At 33.9% G+C, this 23,541-nt stretch overlaps 1 protein-coding gene across 5 annotated transcripts in view; it reads right to left on the bottom strand.

The window, feature by feature from the left end:
- Positions 1 to 23,541, bottom strand: part of LOC115443258 (potassium/sodium hyperpolarization-activated cyclic nucleotide-gated channel 2) — a 241,383-nt gene that overhangs the window by 180,385 nt on the left and 37,457 nt on the right. For all 5 annotated transcript variants that reach the window (XM_037439114.1, XM_030168587.2, XM_030168588.2 and 2 more), the window contains exon 2: positions 22,552 to 23,121. In XM_037439114.1, the coding sequence (XP_037295011.1) occupies positions 22,552 to 22,598 (47 nt within the window). In that variant the 5' untranslated portion in view covers positions 22,599 to 23,121. The remainder of the gene's footprint in view (positions 1 to 22,551; positions 23,122 to 23,541) is intronic.

Genomic DNA, 23,541 nt, shown 5'->3' with positions numbered 1-23,541 from the left:
GAGAATATTTTGTTAATGATAAATAATTAAATAAATACCTTATGTTGGTAATAATACTACTTAAACAAGAATAAAAAAAAAGTGTTAAGTCTAGGTGTTAAGTCCAACTCTAGTAATTATTTGCCTCATCATGTAATTAAAGGCTATTATAATGATATATAAAAGAAGTTCATCAAGATTGTATGAAGTTATGGCCGGAGACAAGACAAGGTCTCGTAGTAATTGCGTATTTTATTTAAATCATAAATAAGAATGTGTGTGACCATCTACTCGATGGACCGACGACTTGAAAAGGCGGCGGATAGTGGATGGATGCGGGTTGCTCCAGAACGGGATGGTTGGCGCTCAGTTGGGGAGGCCTACGTCCAGCAGTGGACGGAGACAAGCTGATCGATTGATAAATAAGAATTCAAAATACAATCGGACTAAACAAAATAACAATTGATCGTAATCACAATTCGTTGTGCAAAAATGAACCAATCCACAGCTCAAAATTGAAGTATTAATTTTTAAACTATCGAAGTTGGTTCATTTCTGTACAACGCGGTCCAATTATAATCTCATTTTTCGAATTCCGACACGAAATCTGTTTTAAAACGAAAAACATTTTAAATTGATATTTGAATCCGTGAAATTTTCCACAAACTTCGTATAATGTACGTTGAAATTATTCTCTTTGTAAATCTCATTTGTGCACGTCGTTGGACTGTTGAGTTATAACTTTGCGATTGCGGACCAAACTGCGGTCCACTGGGACACTAGCCCTATACTAAGATCAGTTTAATATCCAACAAACTTTAGCTCTAATCATAGTTTCATGCCCATATTTATGTAATGCGTCTAAAATACAGTGTTTCTAATTCATTATATTATTTTTACTAGATTCGTTCAGGGCTTTTCCCTGTTACAAAATTCCACTGTGAACTATTCGATAAAATATGACTTTTCTGGCCCTAATGTAAAATATTTCTTTTATGTTTTTTATCAGTATAAAATTAAGCCAATGCTATATAGAATTGTATCGAGAGAAACAAAAAAACGTCCTTATTAAAAGTAATTAAAGATCATATTAACCCGTATACATCTTAAAGACCAGTTCAAAGTCGCTATCGTATTTTCAGCAGTATCTGCAAAGTTCATAGACAGGTCTAGGCTGGCACACCTGTTATGTTTCCCGTGACACAACTCTCCAGTAATAAAGTTACACTCACGTCAAACTTCGGGTGCTCTTATTAGTTTGTGCCAGTAACAAATATGTTTACCGTATATGATTTACTTTTGTCTCTACGGTTTTGTGAAAAAACAACATCTGCTACGTGTGTTCGTTATAAGTTTATTCTAGGTTATAATTTTGAATTTCGAATTGTATGAAATTGCGCCTTTAGATTTATAGATCTCATTAAAATGTAGGTTGGTATTTGAGAATGTCGAATGTAAATTGAAATGATATTGAAATATGTTTTATAATATACGCTAAAATGTACAGTATTTTACACAACAAAATATGATAGAGACATAGAAGTCTCGCATTTCCTTAGGACTTTATAAATATAGTGGGTAAATTACCCTTAGTGTTGGCTGTAAGATATATAAAAGAAAGTGGTGTTAGTTACACTATTTATAACTTAAGAACGGATGAACCGATTTCGCTTAAAATTGGTGGGGAGTTACCTTAGAACCAGGAGACGGACATAGGATACTTTTTATCCCGTTACCACGGGAACGGGATGTGACGTAAGACGTGGTATAAGAAAGCAATATTTGATATGGAGATAGTATAAGACCCTGGGAAGGTTATAGGCTAGTATCCCGGGAAAATATATAGTGAGACTTTTATCCCGGAAAACTCCTTCACGCGGGCGAAGCCGCGTGCGAAAGCTAGTATTTTATAAAATAATACACCTTTATCTGGGAAGGGTTAGTAGGGATACAACCAGTAGGTTAGTCAGTACGTTCTGTTTCATGGTGAGATAGAGGGCGTGCCTATCGCCATATCGACCACAAATTCTAGACCGACCTGATACACAGCATAAAACCCAATATTAATTAGCTCGGGTATCTAAACCAGGACCTCCCAGCGGTATCGTGTCGCGCACGCAACCGACGCAATACAACTAGTTACTACACCAATGAGGCAACAGTGATATTCGATAATTTTGTTTAGTACTACAAATAACTCAACAAACATTTTTTTAAAAGGACAGGGCAAAGGGTTCCCACTGCACCTGATAGTAATTGGAGTAGCGTCCAATAGAATGTTGACTGATGAAAGATAATTACCCTCGACAGTCGACACAATTATTCCGGCCTGTTGGAACCGGACATACACACGCTGATCCTGAAACGTAACACACTTACATGTTGTGTAATGTGGTCGCTATCCGGGCGAATATATATCCTACCACACATACATTTATTTAACACAATATCTAATAGACCTGTTTAACAATTTAAATAGAATATACCAAACAAACTCACCAAGCAAATAATATAAGGAAACGAAATAGGAAAACGGTGTCGTGTTCCTCTGAATGACATTGGTTAAATGGAACCATATACATAACAGTACATACATGTTGCTTAACTGCGTCGTGGCCGGAGCCCGCAGGAACGATTATGTTATGGCCGGGATAAAGGGAATTATAAGTAGGTCAAATCCTTACCCCGTATTTACACCTATAGTAACTATAGTATAATTTTGTATGGCCTTTGATGTGTATGGGAAATTGTTTGTGTATGGCTAGAGTTTGTAGGCTTATTTGTTAACCAAGCAACCAAAAAAAAATCACCTCAGTAAAACTTCTGTGTTATAAAATACCCTAAATACATTTTCAATTAATAGAGCAGATGAGGTAGAGGAGGGGAAGGAGGCGGAGGAGGCAGGGAAGGTAAAATGATTTATGTCTCCAATAAGTATTGGATCTTAAACCTACGATTTTTAGTGTTTAAAAAATCGTCTGGCTGTGTTCTCTTGTTCGAAATTTAATAATACCGTTTCGTCAGTATTGATTTTTTAATATCCACTCTGTTAGTGAGGATTCAAAACGCAAAATCATCGAATAAATTTTTGCCGCTGGCAAATGTTTGTGCGATTTGCAAATATTTGTCCAAACTGGTTGTGCCTCGTCAAATTGAATCCAGAACGGTTCCATGAAATTTTTCCGTCTTTTATTACTATTTCCCCTAAAATGAGTAGCATTTGTCTATTAATTTCAATTTTTAAATCAAATTATGCAAATAACCTTACCCGGAAATAATTAAGTTATTCATGCACACCCTCGGCTGCGGTTTGTTAATTAAACATAATTCATTTATTTAACAATTTAACTTTGCTGCCAATGTACATTTTTTGGCAATCCGCGCAAAGCGAACACGAATGGTAGTTTCACTTGAAATTAATGACCTTTTTCATCTTTGGTATGTTTTTTTTTATTTTTGTTTAATGTTCAAACTTAGAGGCGTTTAATCTACAAGATTATGTCAGCCTAATTGTAACTTTTGTTATGTTTTAAATTATATTTCTAACGATGTTTTATATTTACTTCTTAGGAACTAAACCTGACTATTTGGTTGAATATTTACGCATGAATATTTCTGTGAAAGCCAGGATTATTCTAAGATTCAATTTGTAGCTTATATCACCATAAATAAAACTCATATTGGCAAAGTTAGCTTTAAATGCGTCTATTTTTTCGTCACTAAAAATTGCCCAATAAAACGGTCAATTTCATGCGTATGACGGTACAAGATAACTTTACCCGACGTGACCGCGGTTCGGTTAATGAAGTGAAATAATTGATTAATTGCTTGTCGGGCCCGGCTCGCTTTGACTAATAACGACTTACGCCCCTAATGACTTATGACTATAAATCGTTTTGAATGAAAGCTTTGAAGTGTTCATTCAACATAGCCTACAGTTTGTTGTTCAAAACATAGATGCATGATACTGATACTGAATGTTTGGATACTATTGGCGCCGTGATGGCTGAGTTTAGTTACTTCAGTTTTATAATAACTGCACGAAGATAGTAATAAGATTCGTAAATGAAATACAAAGTACAAAATAAATTCAAAGAAAAATATTGCGCAAATATTTTTTTAAGTGTTCAATCAATCAGCATTGAGCACTGACATTTTCAACACTCAAGTTCTACATATTTTTTTATTATTAGGATTAAACTAAGTGCTTTTCCGAAACTTCTACAAAGGGAAGCAACGTACCAATAGAGGATTGGGTTCCGCATAATTGAATTATTCCCACCTCCGAATGAACTAACCGATTGTCTCCAATTACGAAGCGCCGTCATCCAATAGCAAAAAAATAAAATTCACAAAGAGTATTTTCTACTAACGATACGGATATTAAAAATATTTAAGTGTACAAGATTCCTTTGATTTCGATAATTAATTGTTTATTTCTTCTTGATATAATATTAATTGTTATTGATATTATATATAGTTTGCTCATATTTCTCTGAGATATGAAATTAACTCAAAATCTCAACATAAAATATTGTTAGGTCATTCCGTACCTTAATTTGTTCATAAAAAAGAATAATATTTAATTATTTCTCATATGAAATATAAGCAGAAGCGTTGGTAGTTTGTATTATTTATTTTTCTAGAATACAATAATTTTTCTACAATCTTCAATGTCTTTCTTGCACAATTTAGGTTAAATACTAGTATCCATAACCTGAACGTGATTATTGAGCAGTTTGTCATTTCCAAAGTTATTAGGTGAATAGCACTGTAGGAAGTCATGTAGCTTTTTAAATGTAACAATTCCATTTAATTTCATTTCAAATTCTTTGAGCGAATGTAACAAAAAAAATATATTTTGGATTATTTTATATAATATAATTATTTTAATAATAAGGACTTTAAAAATGATATATTATATGTGAATGCGTCATTTAATTCAAAGTTAAGTATTGGAGCACCGATGACATCACTGATCGAGCAATTTGTAAGTTTAATATTCTCTTTTCCGATACAATCGCACAAAGAAATGCTGCATATTTTTTATAACAGTTCAAACGACATCTGATACTTGTTTTCTGCAGAAACGTTCAGTAAAATAATTTCTTCATAGCGAAGTAGTGGTTTACGATAGCATTTTAAATGCTGTGAATCTAGTTAAAAAATTAGATCGTGGAGATGAAAAACGGGTCTTGCTGGGGTGGCGTTCCGAATTGGTTATTAGTTTTATACCAATACTTGAGCATTATTAAAAGTTTGCCAGAAATATTTGTTAGTTTATGTATTTATTGATGAATTCAAATGATTGTGTGAGTTTCAAAATGGCCGAAGTTCAAAACAGGCGTGTTAACCTAAAAATATATAATGTCTGTAAAATTACATAAAATTAATTAATAATGGCAATCAAATCGTGCGCCTAGTAAGTATTTGTTTAGTTTTATATATTTTTTATTTATTTCTTTTGATGTTCTTAGTATTTAAATAAACATAAACGTAGTATGTTTTTAGTATTCATTTATAGGTTTCACAATAATTACTTCTATGAGTAATTAGTATCACTCTTTGCGCACAAATGAAATTTATAAGAGTAATTCAAATTGTGAATACGTTATTTTTTTTAATCTTATTGAGTGGTTTCTCTTATGACCGAATTCGACAACTTAATAAGGATTGCCCGAGCTATATTTGTCGAATAACGAACATAACAAGAGGGTTATATAATGTCATGTAAAAAGACTGCAGCTATAAAATTTTCTCCGCTCATTATCTACAATTGTTTTGCGTTACTCGGTCTAAGCTATCGATTTACAAAGAATATTACGTTTGCAGATTGTCTGAACACGAATTAAATAATTGCTCAGTTGGGGCCTCTCTAATTCTAGAACGAGAAATGGCGCTGAAGGATGCAAAAAAATATGTTTAACCCAGATGATGTCTTCCTAACCGATTTCAGCAATAGCTGTAAAAATTGGATAGGCATATTTAATATAGACGAAGACTTGTGTGCTGCCCTTTAACAAGCTTTAATATTTTAACGTTATTCGAACCAATTACTGCAATTTTTCAAGCAATATTCTCTATCATTACACGGCAAAGTTGGAATGATAAAATATTTTTCAAAAAACCACATTGCAAAATTATATAAAGCGTGTACGTTTTGAATATTATTATTGATTTTGAAAGAAATAAGTTAGTGTGACCAAGATAGCCCGGTTCCTAACATGACCAACCATGAAGATTTTTGGTTATTTTGTGTTGTAATACAAAATACATACTACGATTCCTTGTTACTTCTTATATTATTACAATATGTAGTGATATGTTACAACTTAATCATAGATTTAACTTTATATTTCTTCTTGAAATGATTTTATGGAGTTATTGTAATTTACTTAGCCGCCCATAGTTCCGTTACCATACTCAATTTTTTTTTACATAATTTGAGAGTGATAACTAGAATATTATTTATTAAAATAAATGTTAGCTGTGTACTTAAGTTAGTTAATTTACAAATCCGTCCCGTACTTAATTCTTGGGACGAAGCAACTTTAATTTTCTGGAATTTCCTTAGTACCGTATCCCAGAAAAACAGTTTATCCTGAGCATAGACGACCAATAACCATTACGATTATAATGCATTTGCAAATGATGTTCATTAATTACATTGAGGTTTTTCCAAAATATTGGAAGGAAGTAGCATCATTAAAGAAGCATTTAACATCTTATCGAAAACTGCGAAAAATGCCACAAACAATCTTCGAAATCACAATCCCGTCCGCTAGACACAACACTAGACAGTTTTAATTTGTGTTGTAGGAGTTTGCTAACATCTGGCCGTTGCATAAGCGATCGATATGGTCCCGACAAGTCAGCCGGTGCCCGAATCGGACGAACTAGTTCGTCTACTCGCAAATATAACTCCGGTGCGGGACAATCTAAACGTCTGCGGATCATTGCTTGTGCAAATAATTCCAATTTAAATTTTATGACGCTTGGATTAAGATTCATGTTTCGTTGTCGGATGACCTGGTTGCGTAAATTGGTTGGATTTCTACGTCCGATTTGGTTGGATGTGGAATGTTGTAGAATATTTCAACTGTTATAACCTCTACCTTTATTTCTTCAGACAAACATATGTTACAAATGAAAAACCATAACTAAAGTAGATAGTCTTCATAGTTACTGGATATTCATTTCCATGTGTCGAATTCGACTTACGAGTGTGAGTCATACTGAAAAGCTTTTTCTTATTATAGTAACTGTTTTTCCTTAGCTACCTTGAAAATATGTATACTAATGTTGCCGTAAACAATAGCCAATTAGATTACAGTTCGTGCCTGCCCTATGTACGTACGTCATGTGTACACGCCGTAAACAAAAACATTTGATCATGAACATTTCCATTACTTGACCAATTTGAAAAAAATATTAGTACCCATGATCGGAATGTCTATGGTAATGATTCTGCAAAATTATTAATAATATTTTTAGGTTATTCAAGCCAATAAGTACCATTTTTCAAGAAAAATTCTCTGTCATAACACGGCAAAGACGGAATAATAAAATAAAATTTATATAAAAAGGAAATACGAATTGATAATACCTATTAGGTGAGATAACTTTTTAACAAAGCCGCGATTGAAAAAGTTGATTCAACTGGGTCAAGTGGACAGAGAGCTGATAAAACTTTTAATAAAAACGATGCAGCGTTGTCAAACATCACAGTCAAGAGTCTGATAATTAAAAAGTGAAAATTGGAAGCGGCTAGTATTTCTCTCAATAGAACTTGACGGGTTCTGGCCGGTAGCCAGGTGCCGCCATTTGGGTCACATCGAGCCTCGTCAATGTGTTCAAGATGCTCAAATTTATGATTTATTATGTGGCTTTAATAATCGCCTTATACTTAGTTGGATGGATTTAAAGTCTGGCTTCTGCATTAGGACGGTTTCAATTTGGAATGTTTTTGTTGTTTATTATTTTTCTAAGCAATATTATGACAATGTTTATACGTTCGCTGTAGTTCCATACGTAGTATATAAGTTTATAAGTTGTAGTTACACGCTATTACATTCGTACTATGGTGATAAGGGTATTTATACATCATCAAAGCTTACGCAAGTGGAAATGTATAAATATTAAACCTGGGGTTTCTTGAAATATCTTAATTACTCCCTATAAAATGACTACTAAAACCAAATTTGACATAATCAGTCACATTCTCAACAATAACAACATGCGCATAAGTTCAATCATTACCATGAGCTATCCAAACCGAGCTAACAGTCTAAAAGTATTAAAACCACAAAATTGATAGCGTCAGAACAGCGGGAAACGAATGCAGAACACTATTATCCGACGGCTATGACGTACCCTCCGCATTACAGATTGGCCCCATTCCAGTTATTCTAAAACGTAGCCTATTAATACACTGCACAAAATAATGCCTCCATTTGCAGTAAATCTACTTTTGTATGTCATAAACAAGACAATTTATTGTTTGAATATATTCTAAGGCTAAACAATTAAGCCAAGTTAATGTCAGTAATGTAATTGCTTTGCATCCAGTTGGATATAAAGAAAGTGAAACTGTCTTGCTGTACAAAGAAATTGTTTGTAACTGACCAAATAACTAAGCTAGGGTTCGAACTGTATATCAGAAGTGTTCATGATGATGAAAATTACGGAATATATATTTTTAAAAGTAGAACCTTAAGGTTAAAACATTTTTACTACTGCTTACTAACAGCCTCTTCTACCTGAGGTAATATAAGGCCATGAAATCTCTATAAGAAAAGTCAGACAAACGGGACAGCAAAATGAACATGGTATATTGTAAAATTTTTCTACGCCATGGAGTTGTCATTCATAATATAATGCTCTTGCTGTAACCGTTATAAACCTGCATGTTATTAAATTATGTATTTTATTCATAATCATTCTGCTCATGCGCGTAGAAAACATGAATATATTTCGTTCCCCACCTTTTAGTCAAATGATTCGCATTCGCAGCAAATGGATCCGATTTTCGTTTCATTTTCCATTCAGTTAACAATGTAAACACGGCGTAAGTGGCAACGAACACTCGTGCACACGCGATAATATATTTTACTATGTTTCATTTAAAAGTAGGTACATTTTCGCTTAAAATGTTAAATGAACTGAGCGTTTCTTATTTTTTATACTTTCTCAGATTCTCATGGCAAAATTTGTGTTGTAGGCATCTTTTATTTCAGTTACTTGCTCGTGCCAATTTTAATTTTGTATCTGTAACATACGTGGTAATTAAATATAATTATAGTCCAAATGAAGATAATTCTATACTTTGAGAATCTAATATAATCTCTGGAGACTAACCATTTTCTTTTTCATAGGCGCGGAACTTGTCACCTACTTGTACCTATATCGATGCTTATATAAATCCAAATTCCAAAAAAGGTAATTTGATTAGAAAAAAATCAAAACAGCGTTTACGCAAATTCCATTTATGACAAATATTAAAAACCGAAACACATTAGGTACAGATAGGTAGTTAACTTCTGCGAGCTCCCGCGACCGCGACAAACGCGCACTCCCAAAAAATTATCGTTTTCATTCGCCGGAGCCATGAATATTTAGAAGCTGTGAGACCCAAACTCATTGAATTCCATCGCAAAAAAACTGGCCGAATATTACATTTTGTTCATATAAAAGGTTACGTGCAAACTGATACTAGAACTTGGGAACTATTAAAATTGATTTTATCTGAAAGCCTTTTTTACAGAAATACCATTTGCGCCTCCGCCGTGTGAAGCAAACTAAATAAATAATATGTAAAGTGGCATTCCGTGAAATATCAGTTTGACTTCGCGGCTAGCGCGAAGACGGTATGCCCTGGGGAGTTTCAGTTTCGCGTCTATTTGTAAAAATGCGAAATGCACTATAATATTCAATTAAATTAATCTTAAAAACTAATTAGCATTAATGTGGTTTTTATAATTAATTTAATAATATACGCAATAATATTCAATTTAAAAAAATAAAAATTATACAATACCTTAACCGAAGAATTAACCATTGCAGTGTTTTGGGTAATTTTAATTGTAAAGAGCCCCTCATTCTAAAACAAACTCTAAAAACAAAAGGTTTTTGCTGAATGTAAAAAATATAAACAGTGAAGAAATATTACAGATCTTGAAATAAAAGTTCACTTACATACTCCCGAGATCAAGACGATCTAATCTCCGGTGTGAGGTTCGCCCACTTCCTATCCTACACGCGACCTTTGATTGTATACACTTCACATCACAGCGAAGACATGTCAATATAAATGGTGTGGATGTTTAGCCTTTATCTGATGTTTCACTTACGTCTGAGTTAAAAAGAAAAAAGTAATTTATAGAAACAAAAAACGCTAGGGAATTTATAATTGCAGTCAAACCCACACACGCCTTTTATTCCCGAAGGTGTAGGCAGAGGTGTAACTTGCACCTACCATCCATCATAAGTATTTCGTCCCATGATGTGATACGGAATAAGCCTGTCGGTATATCGGACACAAATTTCAGAAACCGGTCTGGTAATGAGTTGAAAAACCTAATATCAATTTGCGGTTGTAAAACTAAAAAAACGTTAATCGTTAGACTTGTTTGTTCCGTCAGGTTATAATTTTGTGATGCACAATTTTTACTTAGCTAAGTGTGATTGAATTACTGTTAGATCTATTTTAAGTATATTCCGCAATTATGATTTCTTGTTATTCTCACTAAGCCACAAATAACATATTTTCTTGCAAGAATACGACTCATCAGTCCAATACTCATAAAGAAATGTAATTACTTAGCACTGATTACAAGGAGCTATAAAAAGCGCCAGCGTAACGCTTATCTAATAAAATATTATGCAATGAATATCCGAAACTAATTCTCGAATAGATTGAATGCTCACCTCAAGATGTCCTTTGTGCTTTGGGTGTCAAAAATATTTTACTTCTCTCTCTAACGTATTGAGGTTCGTATATCGCCGTCTCATATTTGGTTTACTTAAGGCTCGACGCCGATACACGTATTTTGATAGCAAATTACAATATTTAGTCTAATTTTGTCGTCGTATGAACTTTGAGAATTTGATGATTATAATTAATATTCTGTTTGGACACAACAAAGTCATTGACAAACATATGTTTGACCAAACATATGCCCAGATTTTTTTACGCTTGGCAATGAAGTCTTTGCTTTTTATGAACATGTTTCATAAATTTCTACAAACAATATAGAATTAGCACCATCCGCCTTTTATACTCTTTCCTCCGTTTAAGCTCGAACGAACACAAAGCGAAATGCTATCGTAAAGGTTACACCCACTTGTTATACACTATGCCCTCTGGAATAGATAATGAGAATAAAATTAATTCCCTACCTGGACAAGCATCCAAACTGAGCTCGCATTTAACGAAGCGGAAGCGAAGGTCGCGTGACGTGAGCCCGAGGCCAAATGACGTCAGCAAACATTCCTCCACTCTTGCTCACTGAACCTTCAAACTAAAGTTGAGGTGAACTAGGCTAGCCTTTGAGTCTTTTGTGTTAAGGGACATATAAATGTAATTGCTTTAACGGAGGCTGACATCATTGTCATTTGTTCGTAGTGATGTGAGGTATAGTTGTATGCATTATAAGTAATAAAAAATTCAAGATGTTGCATATCCGTCTACTTTCGAAGATATCGAAGACTTATAAAAATATAAATTCGACCTATTTTATTTTTCTTTATTAAGCAAACCAACAATATGATGTACATAAATATTTCATTACAACATAGCAAGATATACCTAGAATGTAATCTAAAACTTTCGTATTATGGTATAAAATCCTTTTAAATTTCATGATAAAAATGCCAAAATTCAAATTTCGCATAGTTTGTCCCAACTCTAGACATCAAATTAAGTCAAAGGCCATATAAGGCGCTTAAAAATTCCAACAGTTGCCGACTAGCCATACGATGGAATTAATGAATTTTCATTTCATCTCAGCTATTATCTAGCTAAAGGTAGATACATCTGGGGCCGCTAGATTTAGTTAGATAATAATAGTCTAACAAAAATGATTATGACAATTGTTAACGTAGGTGTATATTCATAGAACTTTGCTGAAACTATTTTTCCAGAGCTTTTTGCAACACGCAATTAAAACCTTTTGTCGATGCATTTACAAGTTTTTACAAGAGCAACAAAAACTCATATATTTCAATACCGTACCTGCCTCGAACCAACAAATTACAAACGTTTTTGTGTAATAAAAAACCTGCAAAAATGATTCAATAAAGTATGTAAAAAATTTTACTCAACTCGTCAAACGAGTTTTTGTCGGATTAAACCGATTGATCCGCTATCAGAATTGGATTGTTTGGCAATGCCTGAGTCAGATTTAAATTCAAAATCTGTGCTAAAGACATTTAGACAACGGTCTGAAATATTTGCATTATATTAAAGTGCAATGTAACCTCGACAAAGGAATTCAGCAAACAATCACAAATCTGTTTCTCTTCTCTTGCTTTTGAAATTGCAATATGTGGTTAACATATGCATGCATTCAAAAAACATAAGGTTATATGAATCTCGCTTGGTTAAGATATTATCTAACTTAATATATAAATATTACAAAGAGGAAAAGTTTGTGAGTTTGTTTCTAAATCTCTGGAATTACTGAACTGATTTTGAAATTTCTTTCACTAATAGGAAGTTACATTACTCCTGAATACTATAGGCTTAGGTTTTGCCGAAAAAATATCATTCCTGGAGAAACTTTTTCCGATGGCGGAACCGCGGGGAACAGCTAGTAACTTTATAAATGTAAGTGTATGAAGATATAGTATAGGTATTTCTGTTTGGATATGCGTACATAAACTCTTAAATAAATTTAAGTTAAGTAATGATTAATAAGTTCCAAATTAACATACAAGCTACTTAGAGAAAGTATTTCAGACAGATCAAGCTATTCGCAATGCACATTATAACAAAAATAAAAACCAAAATCTCCTTCTACTGCTTTATCTATAAAGATGTAAATACCTTTAGTGTCAGATGTCAGTTGGTAAAACAAACGCGAGGTTTTCCGGTATGTTCAACACCTGTACTAATGAACGAGACTCCTGTTACGAAGCGTACCATTAGGTAGCAAATGTAGCCCGGTAATCTTAACTAATTACTCTACAGATGCTGTAAGAATTTGCCTGTTGGTCGCGGAATTTTAGACGCAATAGATTTTAATATACCGGCTTTAGTCATCGTGAAGATGTAATATAGTGTCTAATTTTGTTCTAGGATCATATAAATATGCTTAAATACAGAAATTAGAACATGGCTTGTAAAATAGTTTATGATAAAACAATATTATTTACATCATTTATATAAAACAAAAGAATAGAAATGAAAACCAACGCCAACATGGTCACCAAACATCAATTAGGAAAAAAATATAAGCCTTAATGATAACATCTACGTTTATTAATATTTAAATGAAGGATTACTAAGAATTATATAATTAAGAACCAAACAGGCTTCAATTAATTTCCAAATCAATTAAAACTACTCTGATCCTTTACTTATTTCCACTAATGGTATGAAAATTCCGGCGAAACTAATCGACAAACACATTCTAATTTAGTACGATTTAAGCTATGCTCAGACAAATCGACCGATTTATGTATAGGTTCTGGGATTTTATATACCTACTTATAATCTTATCTAATTAATATTATAAATCCGTATTTATCTGTTATTTAAGCACGTAAGAGGTTGGTCCTACGTCTGAACTCTGTTCCGTCATTTCGGATTGCCATCTCACCGGAATATGAGACTGAAGAATATAGGCTCCAACTATAATTTAGTGTTACAGCGGCAAACACTATGTACATTTGAATAACAGATTAAATTATAAAGAGTAAGTTATACACAATTCTAAAACTTATACGTGGTAACCAACGAGAAGCAAATTTCAAACTTAGAAAATACTCTAGTCTCATGCTAACAATGGATATTTCAAGATAAAACCAGAGAGTGCACTGTCTGTAGCTTTACGCCCGAAATTAATAACCAATCCTAATCCAATGTATGCCATCTAAGATTGATAATTCATTCGTTTTCATGGATAAAGCATGCCAATAACCAATCCATAGATTGAGTAAGCTATCTCTAACAATAATCGATCTTCGAGAGGACGGATTACAGATCATAGATTACCCTCTGTTTGAAAATGACAGTTTACGCTTGCCAATACTCTATCTACCCGTTATGACATTTGATTTGATTGTTGTAAACAATCGAATTTTCCAATCGGACCAATTCCTCAGTTTACTCCATATGTTTTGAATATCGCTTACACTAATTTTAAGGGAAACGAAAAGGCAATGGAAATATCCATATTCTCTAGTGACAATGACGACAGTGATTTGGAGAGACTAGCGATACTGATAGCGAAACTGAAAGTCGCGCTTCATCACGGGAAATGAAAAGAGTTAATTAACTACATACAGACCCTGGATGAGCTTGATTTCACGTTTAGATTAGGCTTTCGAAATCTGCTTGCCAATCATTGTTAGTTAAACTGATGCCGTATATCCGTGTTACTTCTATGTACAAGGTAAATAATTTTTGACATTATTTACAAAGAATACCGTACCTACCGAACTATTAGATAGGTACTAACAAGGGGCAATTGCATCGTTTTTTTCAGGAACTATGGTGTTTCTCCATTCCATCAACTTTTGCTGAGTAATAAGAAATATTTATATTATTCTTTTTCAGGACATTTGGTACATGGAAGCGTCGCTTCCCTGTGATTGCATTGACATTGCGTTTATCTTTACCTAAAGTTCAAGCAATAATAATTGCAACTGCAATTTTGCACAATATTTGTCGGAATCACAGGTTAGAGAAAATTCCAACCGAAGTGGAGTTATCAACTGCTGATATTATTAATTATGAGAACAATATAGAGAATCAAGATGTTGGAGAAAGAACAGCATTAATAAATAACTTCTTTACATAGTAAAATAAAATACCTTTGTAATCACTGCTATTTAGTTTTATTGATTATTTACATTTGTAATTCAAAGTTATTAGTTACAAGTTAATATCATAGAAACAGGCAACATTTCCATACATTATCTATGCTATAATTATATAAAGCTGAAGAGTATGTTTGTTTATTTGTTTGTGTGAACGCGCTGATCTCAGGAACTTCCGGTTCGAATTGGCCCATTTATTGAGGATGGCTATTATAGGGTATATATCAACACACCATGACCAATGGGACCAAAAACGGGTAAAATTGAATACTTTTGAGAGCCTCCGTTTCGTGCGCTGCGTAAACGATTAAAGTTATGCAACAATTATGTATAACGGAATTGTAATTTGTTCCATAACACTGGATAATGTGTACAGAGTCCAATTATTATTATATGGCACCGAGTTTACTGCGTACTTCATACTAAAAACTAAATCCTTTAAAGATTTATTAATATATTATGAACAATGTTATTAAACTTCAGTGTCAAAATATGTTAGCAACCACATTACTCACGTTCCATTTCAACTCATTAAATAGTTTGTACTTAAATATGACATATACTAATTATTAATTATTTCTTTTGAGGGCTAAAATGCATAAAATATTTTATTATTACTCCAAGTCTTATTTTTAGCAATTGGACAAATATTTAAACGAATAGTTTCTATGGAAAATACAAAAAGTATTTTTTTACGAATGGAATATTCTGCATAAAATGGAATGGTCAAGAGGGAACGCGTCTGGAAAGGATTGCCGGCGATCTATCGTTGAAGGTAAGCAAGGATAGGCGAGTTAAGATATTGGCATGCCGATAGGAGAGCGATCGAAAGATAGTCGGCAATCTAAGATAGGTTTCAGTCTTGGATAGCAGATACATTATTAATTTCGGGCGTTATACAGCGTCATTTTGACATTACGTTACTATATGAAACGACACACTTATCATCTTAAAAATAATATTTTACAATAAATTACTCGAACCGTAGATATTAAATAAAAATAATTTTAACAAAAAATTAAACCGCCTTCAAAAACCACTCAAAACCAAAAAATAATTTCACATAACAGGTATATATTGGATACCAATTTTGGAGTCGGTGCCTAATTAAAATTGCTAGTTAAGCTAGATAAATTATAATAAAAAACAGGATTATATAGTGAAAATTTTCGTTATTCATGGATAATTTTTACCACAATGTCAGCAAACGTATAACAGTATTTAGTTACATTTAGGAGCGTAATATCTAAAATGACTATGTTTAGACTAAAAAAAGAAGAAGGAATCAAGAGTTTTAAAATATATTTTCGTCTCTCATGGCCAATTCGGTAACCAATAACACAGAAAAAATCCAACCAACCAACATTGGCTCAAAATCAAACTAAAAATACAACAAGCACGGAAGGTGATTATTCATCTACAAAATATTTTGGGATAAATAAATTTGCCACATTCACATCGTGTATTGCGACTTCGACGTCCAAATTAAATGGTGTCAGAGAAAAGGTTTGACTTCTTTAGACTGCATTCTCGTCACGCGCGAGCCGTTTTGACATTGTTAGGCCCATTTCATCTAGGCTGAAATAAATGCCGCTATTTTTGTTCGAGTGTTGTACTCGACCTATCTACAGTGTCTATGTGTGGGTAAACCTCAAATAACAGCCATTCACACTCAGGTTACATCCAATATTTTTTTAGGCGCCGCGACATTAGAAAAATAGTCTCAGACGCTGGAGCTGTTATTAAAAGGTAGGTTTTAGTTAATATATTTTAAGTAATTAAGGAAGGTATTGGTATATCTCTAATTTACTTTTTGAAGTTTATGTGATAGAATGAAGATATATCTGAACACGAATTTTTTAAGAGTTATTAAACAAAATTAAATCATAATGATTTCTTATGTTTACGCGAATGTTAGACATAATCACGGTGTCTTGAAGTCTGGCAGAGTGAGCTCCTTCTGCGTAGATCGGACCAACATAAGCAAATTTTGAAAATTTTACATAATTGTAAAATACCAGTACATATTGTAACGTTGACTTTTCGGACGACCTACTACCCAGAGTTCCTGCAAAGTACGATTCTCTTTTTATTCTATATTCAGTTTTTTATATTTTAATCTTCTCTCGACACGTTGAGAGAAAATTAAAATATAAAAAACTGCGATAACATCCGGAAACTAGTTTTATTAATGAAGAAATAAACCATTCATAATTTAAATTAGCTCACAAACCTCCAATTGTTACAGCTAAGAATCACCTACAGCTTGTAACAGCCGTCACGCATAATTACCTCAAAATTCCTAATTACGCAAACTCGCTAGTCACTCGCGAAAACAAAGCTTCAAAAGCGAAACCCTTACACGCCGAATACCGATCCGTCTAATTAAGCTAACTAGGTTAAACACAATAATACATTTTATGTCGCTACGTGTGCACAAGAACGGCGGAAACACATTGTAGGTGGTTTGAAATCAACTTTGCGGCCTGACCACAGCGCATCCAAAGACCTACGCTGCCTTCCTTTTAAGCAAACAGAAGCCTTTACACATGGTTTTAAAGTCGCGAATACAATAGAACTTGCCATTGAGACCGATTACAAAATGAGTTTAAAACTTCCAGTACCATTCCCAGTATTTTTTAAATTGAACTGTTAAAAACTACTGCATATTATTTGCATGCGTAATTAAGATTTGTTGGTTTAAATTAAATAGTGTTCTTAATTCGATGGCAACATGACTGCTCGTGAGTTTAATGATTTACGTTACGTATTTTAAAGTATATTTTTTTAATATAGTCTTTTGAGTCCCGCAATCGGGAAAATAAGTTTTGAACTTGTTGAAATATAACAGATAACTTGTTAAGAACAATAATTATTATTATTCGGATAAATACAGACACGGTTATTGCAGCAACAAATATAGATTGTAATAGTAAATTCGCTTATTTATTATTAAAATACATATTCAGTTTTCAGATTTTACCCTTTACATATGCTGTAAGATATTACTTCGTGGCAAATTTCACCTTTGTAGATCAATGGAAAGTACCCTATATGTTTTGATGCCCATTTTGTGAAATCCTACAATATGCGACATAAACATAATCTTTAGATCGTGATGACTTACAAGTGTAATTTTTTCGAAGCGGAAACAAGCAATAGACCCGAGTATTTGATATAAATTTCAACTTGATATCTCTACGAGAGGAGAAGGTCTTGACAGTCAGACAGACGGACCAACAAAGTGACCCTATAAAGATTCCTTTTAAAGTACAGATCCCAACAATAAACGAGTATCAAACAAGATCCAAAGCAATTATCATTAGCACTATAAATTAAAAAAACAATTCCACCCCGCAATCATGAAGTCTGGTCGGAAGCTTATAAGGGATCGCAATAAAAGGAAAAAACGATTTGCTAATGAATGAATGAAAATCTCCACTCTGCATAATACTCGTAAATATTGAACATACGATACTAATTCATCACACGATAATCATCTAGAAACAACGTTTGTGCCAACATAATAAATTAGGGTATAGTTCTGTTTGTACACGAGATAGAGCTTTGTGTTTTCTCTATGAATATAGTATGTTATACATTGAATAAATGTGTAGATATATATATAGGTATATATCCCTGCGAATGTAGGTACGTGATTAAGGAGGGTTTTCAGTGTTCGAGTCTCGTCCCAAATGTATATGTATAATATTTTTGGGGGAACTTTGACCTATAGTTATTTTTGCCTTCCTAGCCAGGTTTAAAGTATCAAGGGAAAACGGATCATTCTTAAAGGTCATATACATACTTAGTGACCGATAAAATCCGTCAGTAAGAAGCGAGGTATTATTTTAAAGTTTACTCTGTCATTTATCATTATTTTTCTGAGTATATTTATATTAGTTACTTATAAGCATGAACTGCCTTGTGCGTAAATAGATTCCTGGACTAAAATACATACTGTACATAGAAGAAAATATTATTTATAATTAAATATTAAAACAATTACAATACGTTACCAACTTTCAAGACTACAAAATAATATTATAGACATTTTATATTTCTGTCTAAACTATTAACAAAGGTCTGCTCAAATCCATTTAAAAACAGACAAATTTTTATCTCAACCACACCAATAATAGAAACAATGCAATGATATGTAACTAATCTTTCATTCATAAACAGAAGTGATGTATTGAATGGCGGCAACTTAGTCGCGGCCTTGTACGAGCGACCCTTTCATGCGTCAATCAACATGATTTATGTACCTAGTCTTGCCATAAATATTGTAATAAAGAAAAAAGAAAATTGTTAACTGCAAATAACATTTATTACTTTTACAGTGTGTCAGTTTAATACATAAATATAAAACAATTAAAAATATAAAAGCTTATTCGAAGTGGTCTCCATTGGCTGCAATACAGTCCTTTAAACGATGAGGCCAGTTATCAATAGAAGCACGCACTCTTTCCATGGGAAAATTCTTCACTGCCAATCGTATAGATTGTTTTAGGGACTCCAAATTATCATGGCGTTTAGAGCAAGCTGTACTCTCTAAAACTGACCACAAATCATAAACCAGCGGATTAAGATCGGGACTAGACGACGGCCAGTCTTCAGCTCTGATGAAGTCCGAAACGTTCGATTCCAACCAAGACTGCGTGGACCGAGCTTTATGACCCGGCGCCGAGTCTTGCTGGAAGGACCATACTTGGTTATTGAACATGGTGATGTTAAGGGGCTTAACTACCTTCTCAAGAATGGTATCTTGATACACTTGTGCCGATGTTTTGATACCTTTTTCACAAAAATATGGCTCAGTCACTCCTTCATAGCTAACACCCCACCAAACCATCACTGAAGTCGGATAATGTCCACGTTGCACTCTGTCGACTAATTGGGAAGCTTCCTTAGAGCTTTGAGCATAAATACGGTCATTTTGTTTGTTAAAATGTTGCTCAATTGTAAAAATTTTCTCATCCGTAAACAAAATTTTTCTGTGACCTCCCTTTGCGTACCGCTTCAGTAGTTGTTTCGATTTTACCACCCTATTCTTCTTTAAATTATCAGTTAAGAAATGGCCAGTGCGTCTCTTATAGGCTGCAAGTCCTAAGTCATCTTTTAAAATACGCGACATGGTTCTAGGTGCTATCTTCATTTCCCGAGATAAAATCTTTTGCTTTCGGACAGGATTTCTTCGAATTCTTTCCCTTACTGCTTTGACCACCTTTTTCGTACGAACACTACGTGGACGGCCAGATCTTTTTCTGTCACAAACAGAGGAGGTCTCATTGTACCTATTAATAGCCCGGTACACAAACATTTTACTAATACCAAGTGTATGGAGAGTTTTAAAAATTGCATTTGGCTCCATACCTACTTTGTGTAATGCTATCACAGCGATTCGGTTCTCTTTATCACCCCACACCATTTTAATATCGCAAAATATTTTACAATGTATTGGCGCCAAAATGAGAAAACACAATGAACAATCGTATAAAAATGACAGATTCGAAATTCAAATGTAATATTTTTTTATAATTAAGTGTAACAGTATTTATGGCCAGACTAAGTATATTTGAAAATGTTTTTGCTATCGACGTTTAGACAATGATTGGTCATGTCTAAATACGAAGTCAAAATGGTAGTGCTATCGATTTTTCTTGAATTCAAAAATGTATTACATCAGCTATTATAGTGATTCTTTATGTTTACACGAATGTTACATATTGAAACTAGTTTTTGAATTTTATTACGGTTTTTTTTATTTAAAAATACCTGAAAAAATCGGAAGAAATAAAACTATGTCAGTCTCTACTGTGTTATTATTTTATTGAAGTCATTTTCTAATAATTCGTTTAGTCAAAATCGTGAATTATGTTATTGATTCTTATCTTGTTTGAAGATTACATTTTGTCAGCTTCCAGTATTTATCCGAAAAATCTTCACGCTTTTTTATTTATTCATTAATAAATACTAGGATTAATGCGTCTTATGATATTCAAATACTGAATTTTAGCCCAATATATTAGATACTATGTCTAATAGCTCTTATTCTTACTAAAAGTTAGAATTCTAATTATTCATTAGGAATCTGATTCCCTTATTGTTTTAATTTCAACGGTAGTATTTTAGTCTTGAATATTTCGTCACACCATATGTTGAATTATGTATAATTGATATTAACTATCAATAGCTTTTCATATGATGCTAGTACGTATAGAAATTAATTCTAAATAATATGAAATCCATTAACCCTCACTAGGCCAGCGTGGTGGACTAGGGCTTATATCCTCTAAATAAAGGAGACCTATTCAAAGCATTGGAGACAGTATTTAACCATATAACACAGAGATACTGTGCATCATGAATACTTGATAATGTTTTTGGAAATAGCCAATGATACAAAGCCAAAAGGCACTTAAAAGCAATACTAATCGGAATTTACATACATTAACTATGAAATAACAGTTATGTTAGTCATTTGGATCCAACCGCATGTAAATGTATGAGCGAAATTATAAAGTCTGTTTTAGCGCTCTCTGTTCAAGCTGTAGGTCTGATATCTGTCTAAAATTCCATTTGGAACATAATTCTATGTCTATTTAAACACATTCATAGATTATACATAATCAAGCGGACTGATTTATTAATAAATACTTACAATGTTTAAACAAAATTCACGATCACACTAAAACCCAGAAGTCGAAATTATACCAAAGATGCAAATTTCACTTATATTTCGTTCATCATAAGGCACCTAATGGAGAGAGCACTTATTACAGAAGAATATCACAATGATCGCCATATTAATCAGTGTTTGTTTTCAATGCATATATCATATTGTTTTGCCATATTTTGGTTCATAATAATAAGCATCTAATGGAACGAGCATTGAATACTGAAGAATATCGCGATGCTCGCCATAATAAGTATGTAATTCATATATACATTAGCGTTTGTTTTTGATGGATATATTATTTACTCTCCCAGTGATATTTTTGACCTAGAACATTTTATGTTAGACTGTATACTTCCACTATATGTGAACTGTGGCGTACGTAACTAGTGCAGTTTGCGGCGGCGCTGCCTAGTTTTAGGCACGGTAATTGAATATTCACATCCCGATGCCCGTCCGACGTTTTAATGAGTTGTCGCCAGAATACTCGGTCATCTTTCGAAATTTAATGGCTGCGCGTTGGGTGCCAAATTAATTTCCTGCACGTAGAACACAAATAGCCAGTGAAATTAGATCGACATTAATTAGGGATTTTCAGTTAACTACATTCCTCGTGTACGATAACCAATTGCCATGATAGATAATGCAATATAGAATTATTTTATAACAATCACGGTAATTTGAATTGGCTATTGAAAACACGTATTGAAAAGTTTATTTTGATTCATAGAATCATAACGTATTGTTTTCTGGATTCTGATATTATTATAATATAAACTTTTTTACAGCGACCTGTATAATATGTAATCGTAATGGTAAAATGCAAGATGTAATAGTTAAGTAAGACTCACGTGTTATTGGCGGAGGAGAGCCGCCGGTGTAGGCTGCGCAGCGACATGGCGTACCCCTAGCAGGGCGGGCTGCCGCTGCCCTTGCCGCGAGGCCTTCGCAGCGCGCGCGCCCCGAAGAACGCGCCCTCTTCGTTGCACGACTGCGAGCGCTGCGAAGCCAGCATGCCGGCCGCGCGGCCCAGCGCGTGCAGCGGCCGCACGCGCGCGCGCCTTCCCCAACCGCACCCGGCCACCACCTCAATCTTGCTGGTCCCACGCGCACGCGCGCGTCGCTCTCACGCCCTCTGACGGCCGACGCGCACCACGCCACACCCGCGCATCGAACACCACCACCACCAGCGTCTCCGCTATACACGCACGCGGCAACACGTCACGGCTGCTAGTCACCGAGTCAGTCACAACCCCGCACACCTTGCCACTTGTCTACACTAACTTTTAACTTAATTTAAATTATCTAACGTAATTGATGTATCGATTCAAGGCGCTTCGTCGTTTGCTCGAATTCTTATCTATATTTGTCTAATTCTTATATAATATTGTGAAGTTGGCTCGTGTCGCACGTCGATGGATCTGAAACAAATTAGAATTTTCAATTAAATCACGGCGGGACAGTTTGTATGAATCAAAAGGAAATTGGAATTGATCGACCCCGGAGTGATCTAATAAGAGCGTCAAAATAATTTTGTAACGGTGTAACATACATGGTAGGTTCGTTTCAGTATTAAAATTATATCTCGCAAAGGAAAATAAACGTTTTTGTTTCTTCTCTTGCATATAAATGCGGGTAGAACATAATTCATGGAAACTTATTGAAACCGTAAGCTCTACTAGAGGAGATGTCCGTTCGTAAAACGGCTAATATCTACTCTTATTAGCCATTCTATGAATGAGCTTTAGAAGTGTTAGACTAACAGACTAAATACAATTCTCTAGACAATTTGCACTCAGCTCGACGTTAATACCTAGATTAATAAGACGAAACATAACAAG

This window comes from Manduca sexta, chromosome 16 (genome assembly GCF_014839805.1).
Source record: "Manduca sexta isolate Smith_Timp_Sample1 chromosome 16, JHU_Msex_v1.0, whole genome shotgun sequence".
NCBI lineage: Eukaryota > Metazoa > Arthropoda > Insecta > Lepidoptera > Sphingidae > Manduca > Manduca sexta.
The sequence above is the reverse complement of the archived record's forward strand: the minus strand, read 5'-3'. Positions and strand labels throughout refer to the sequence as shown.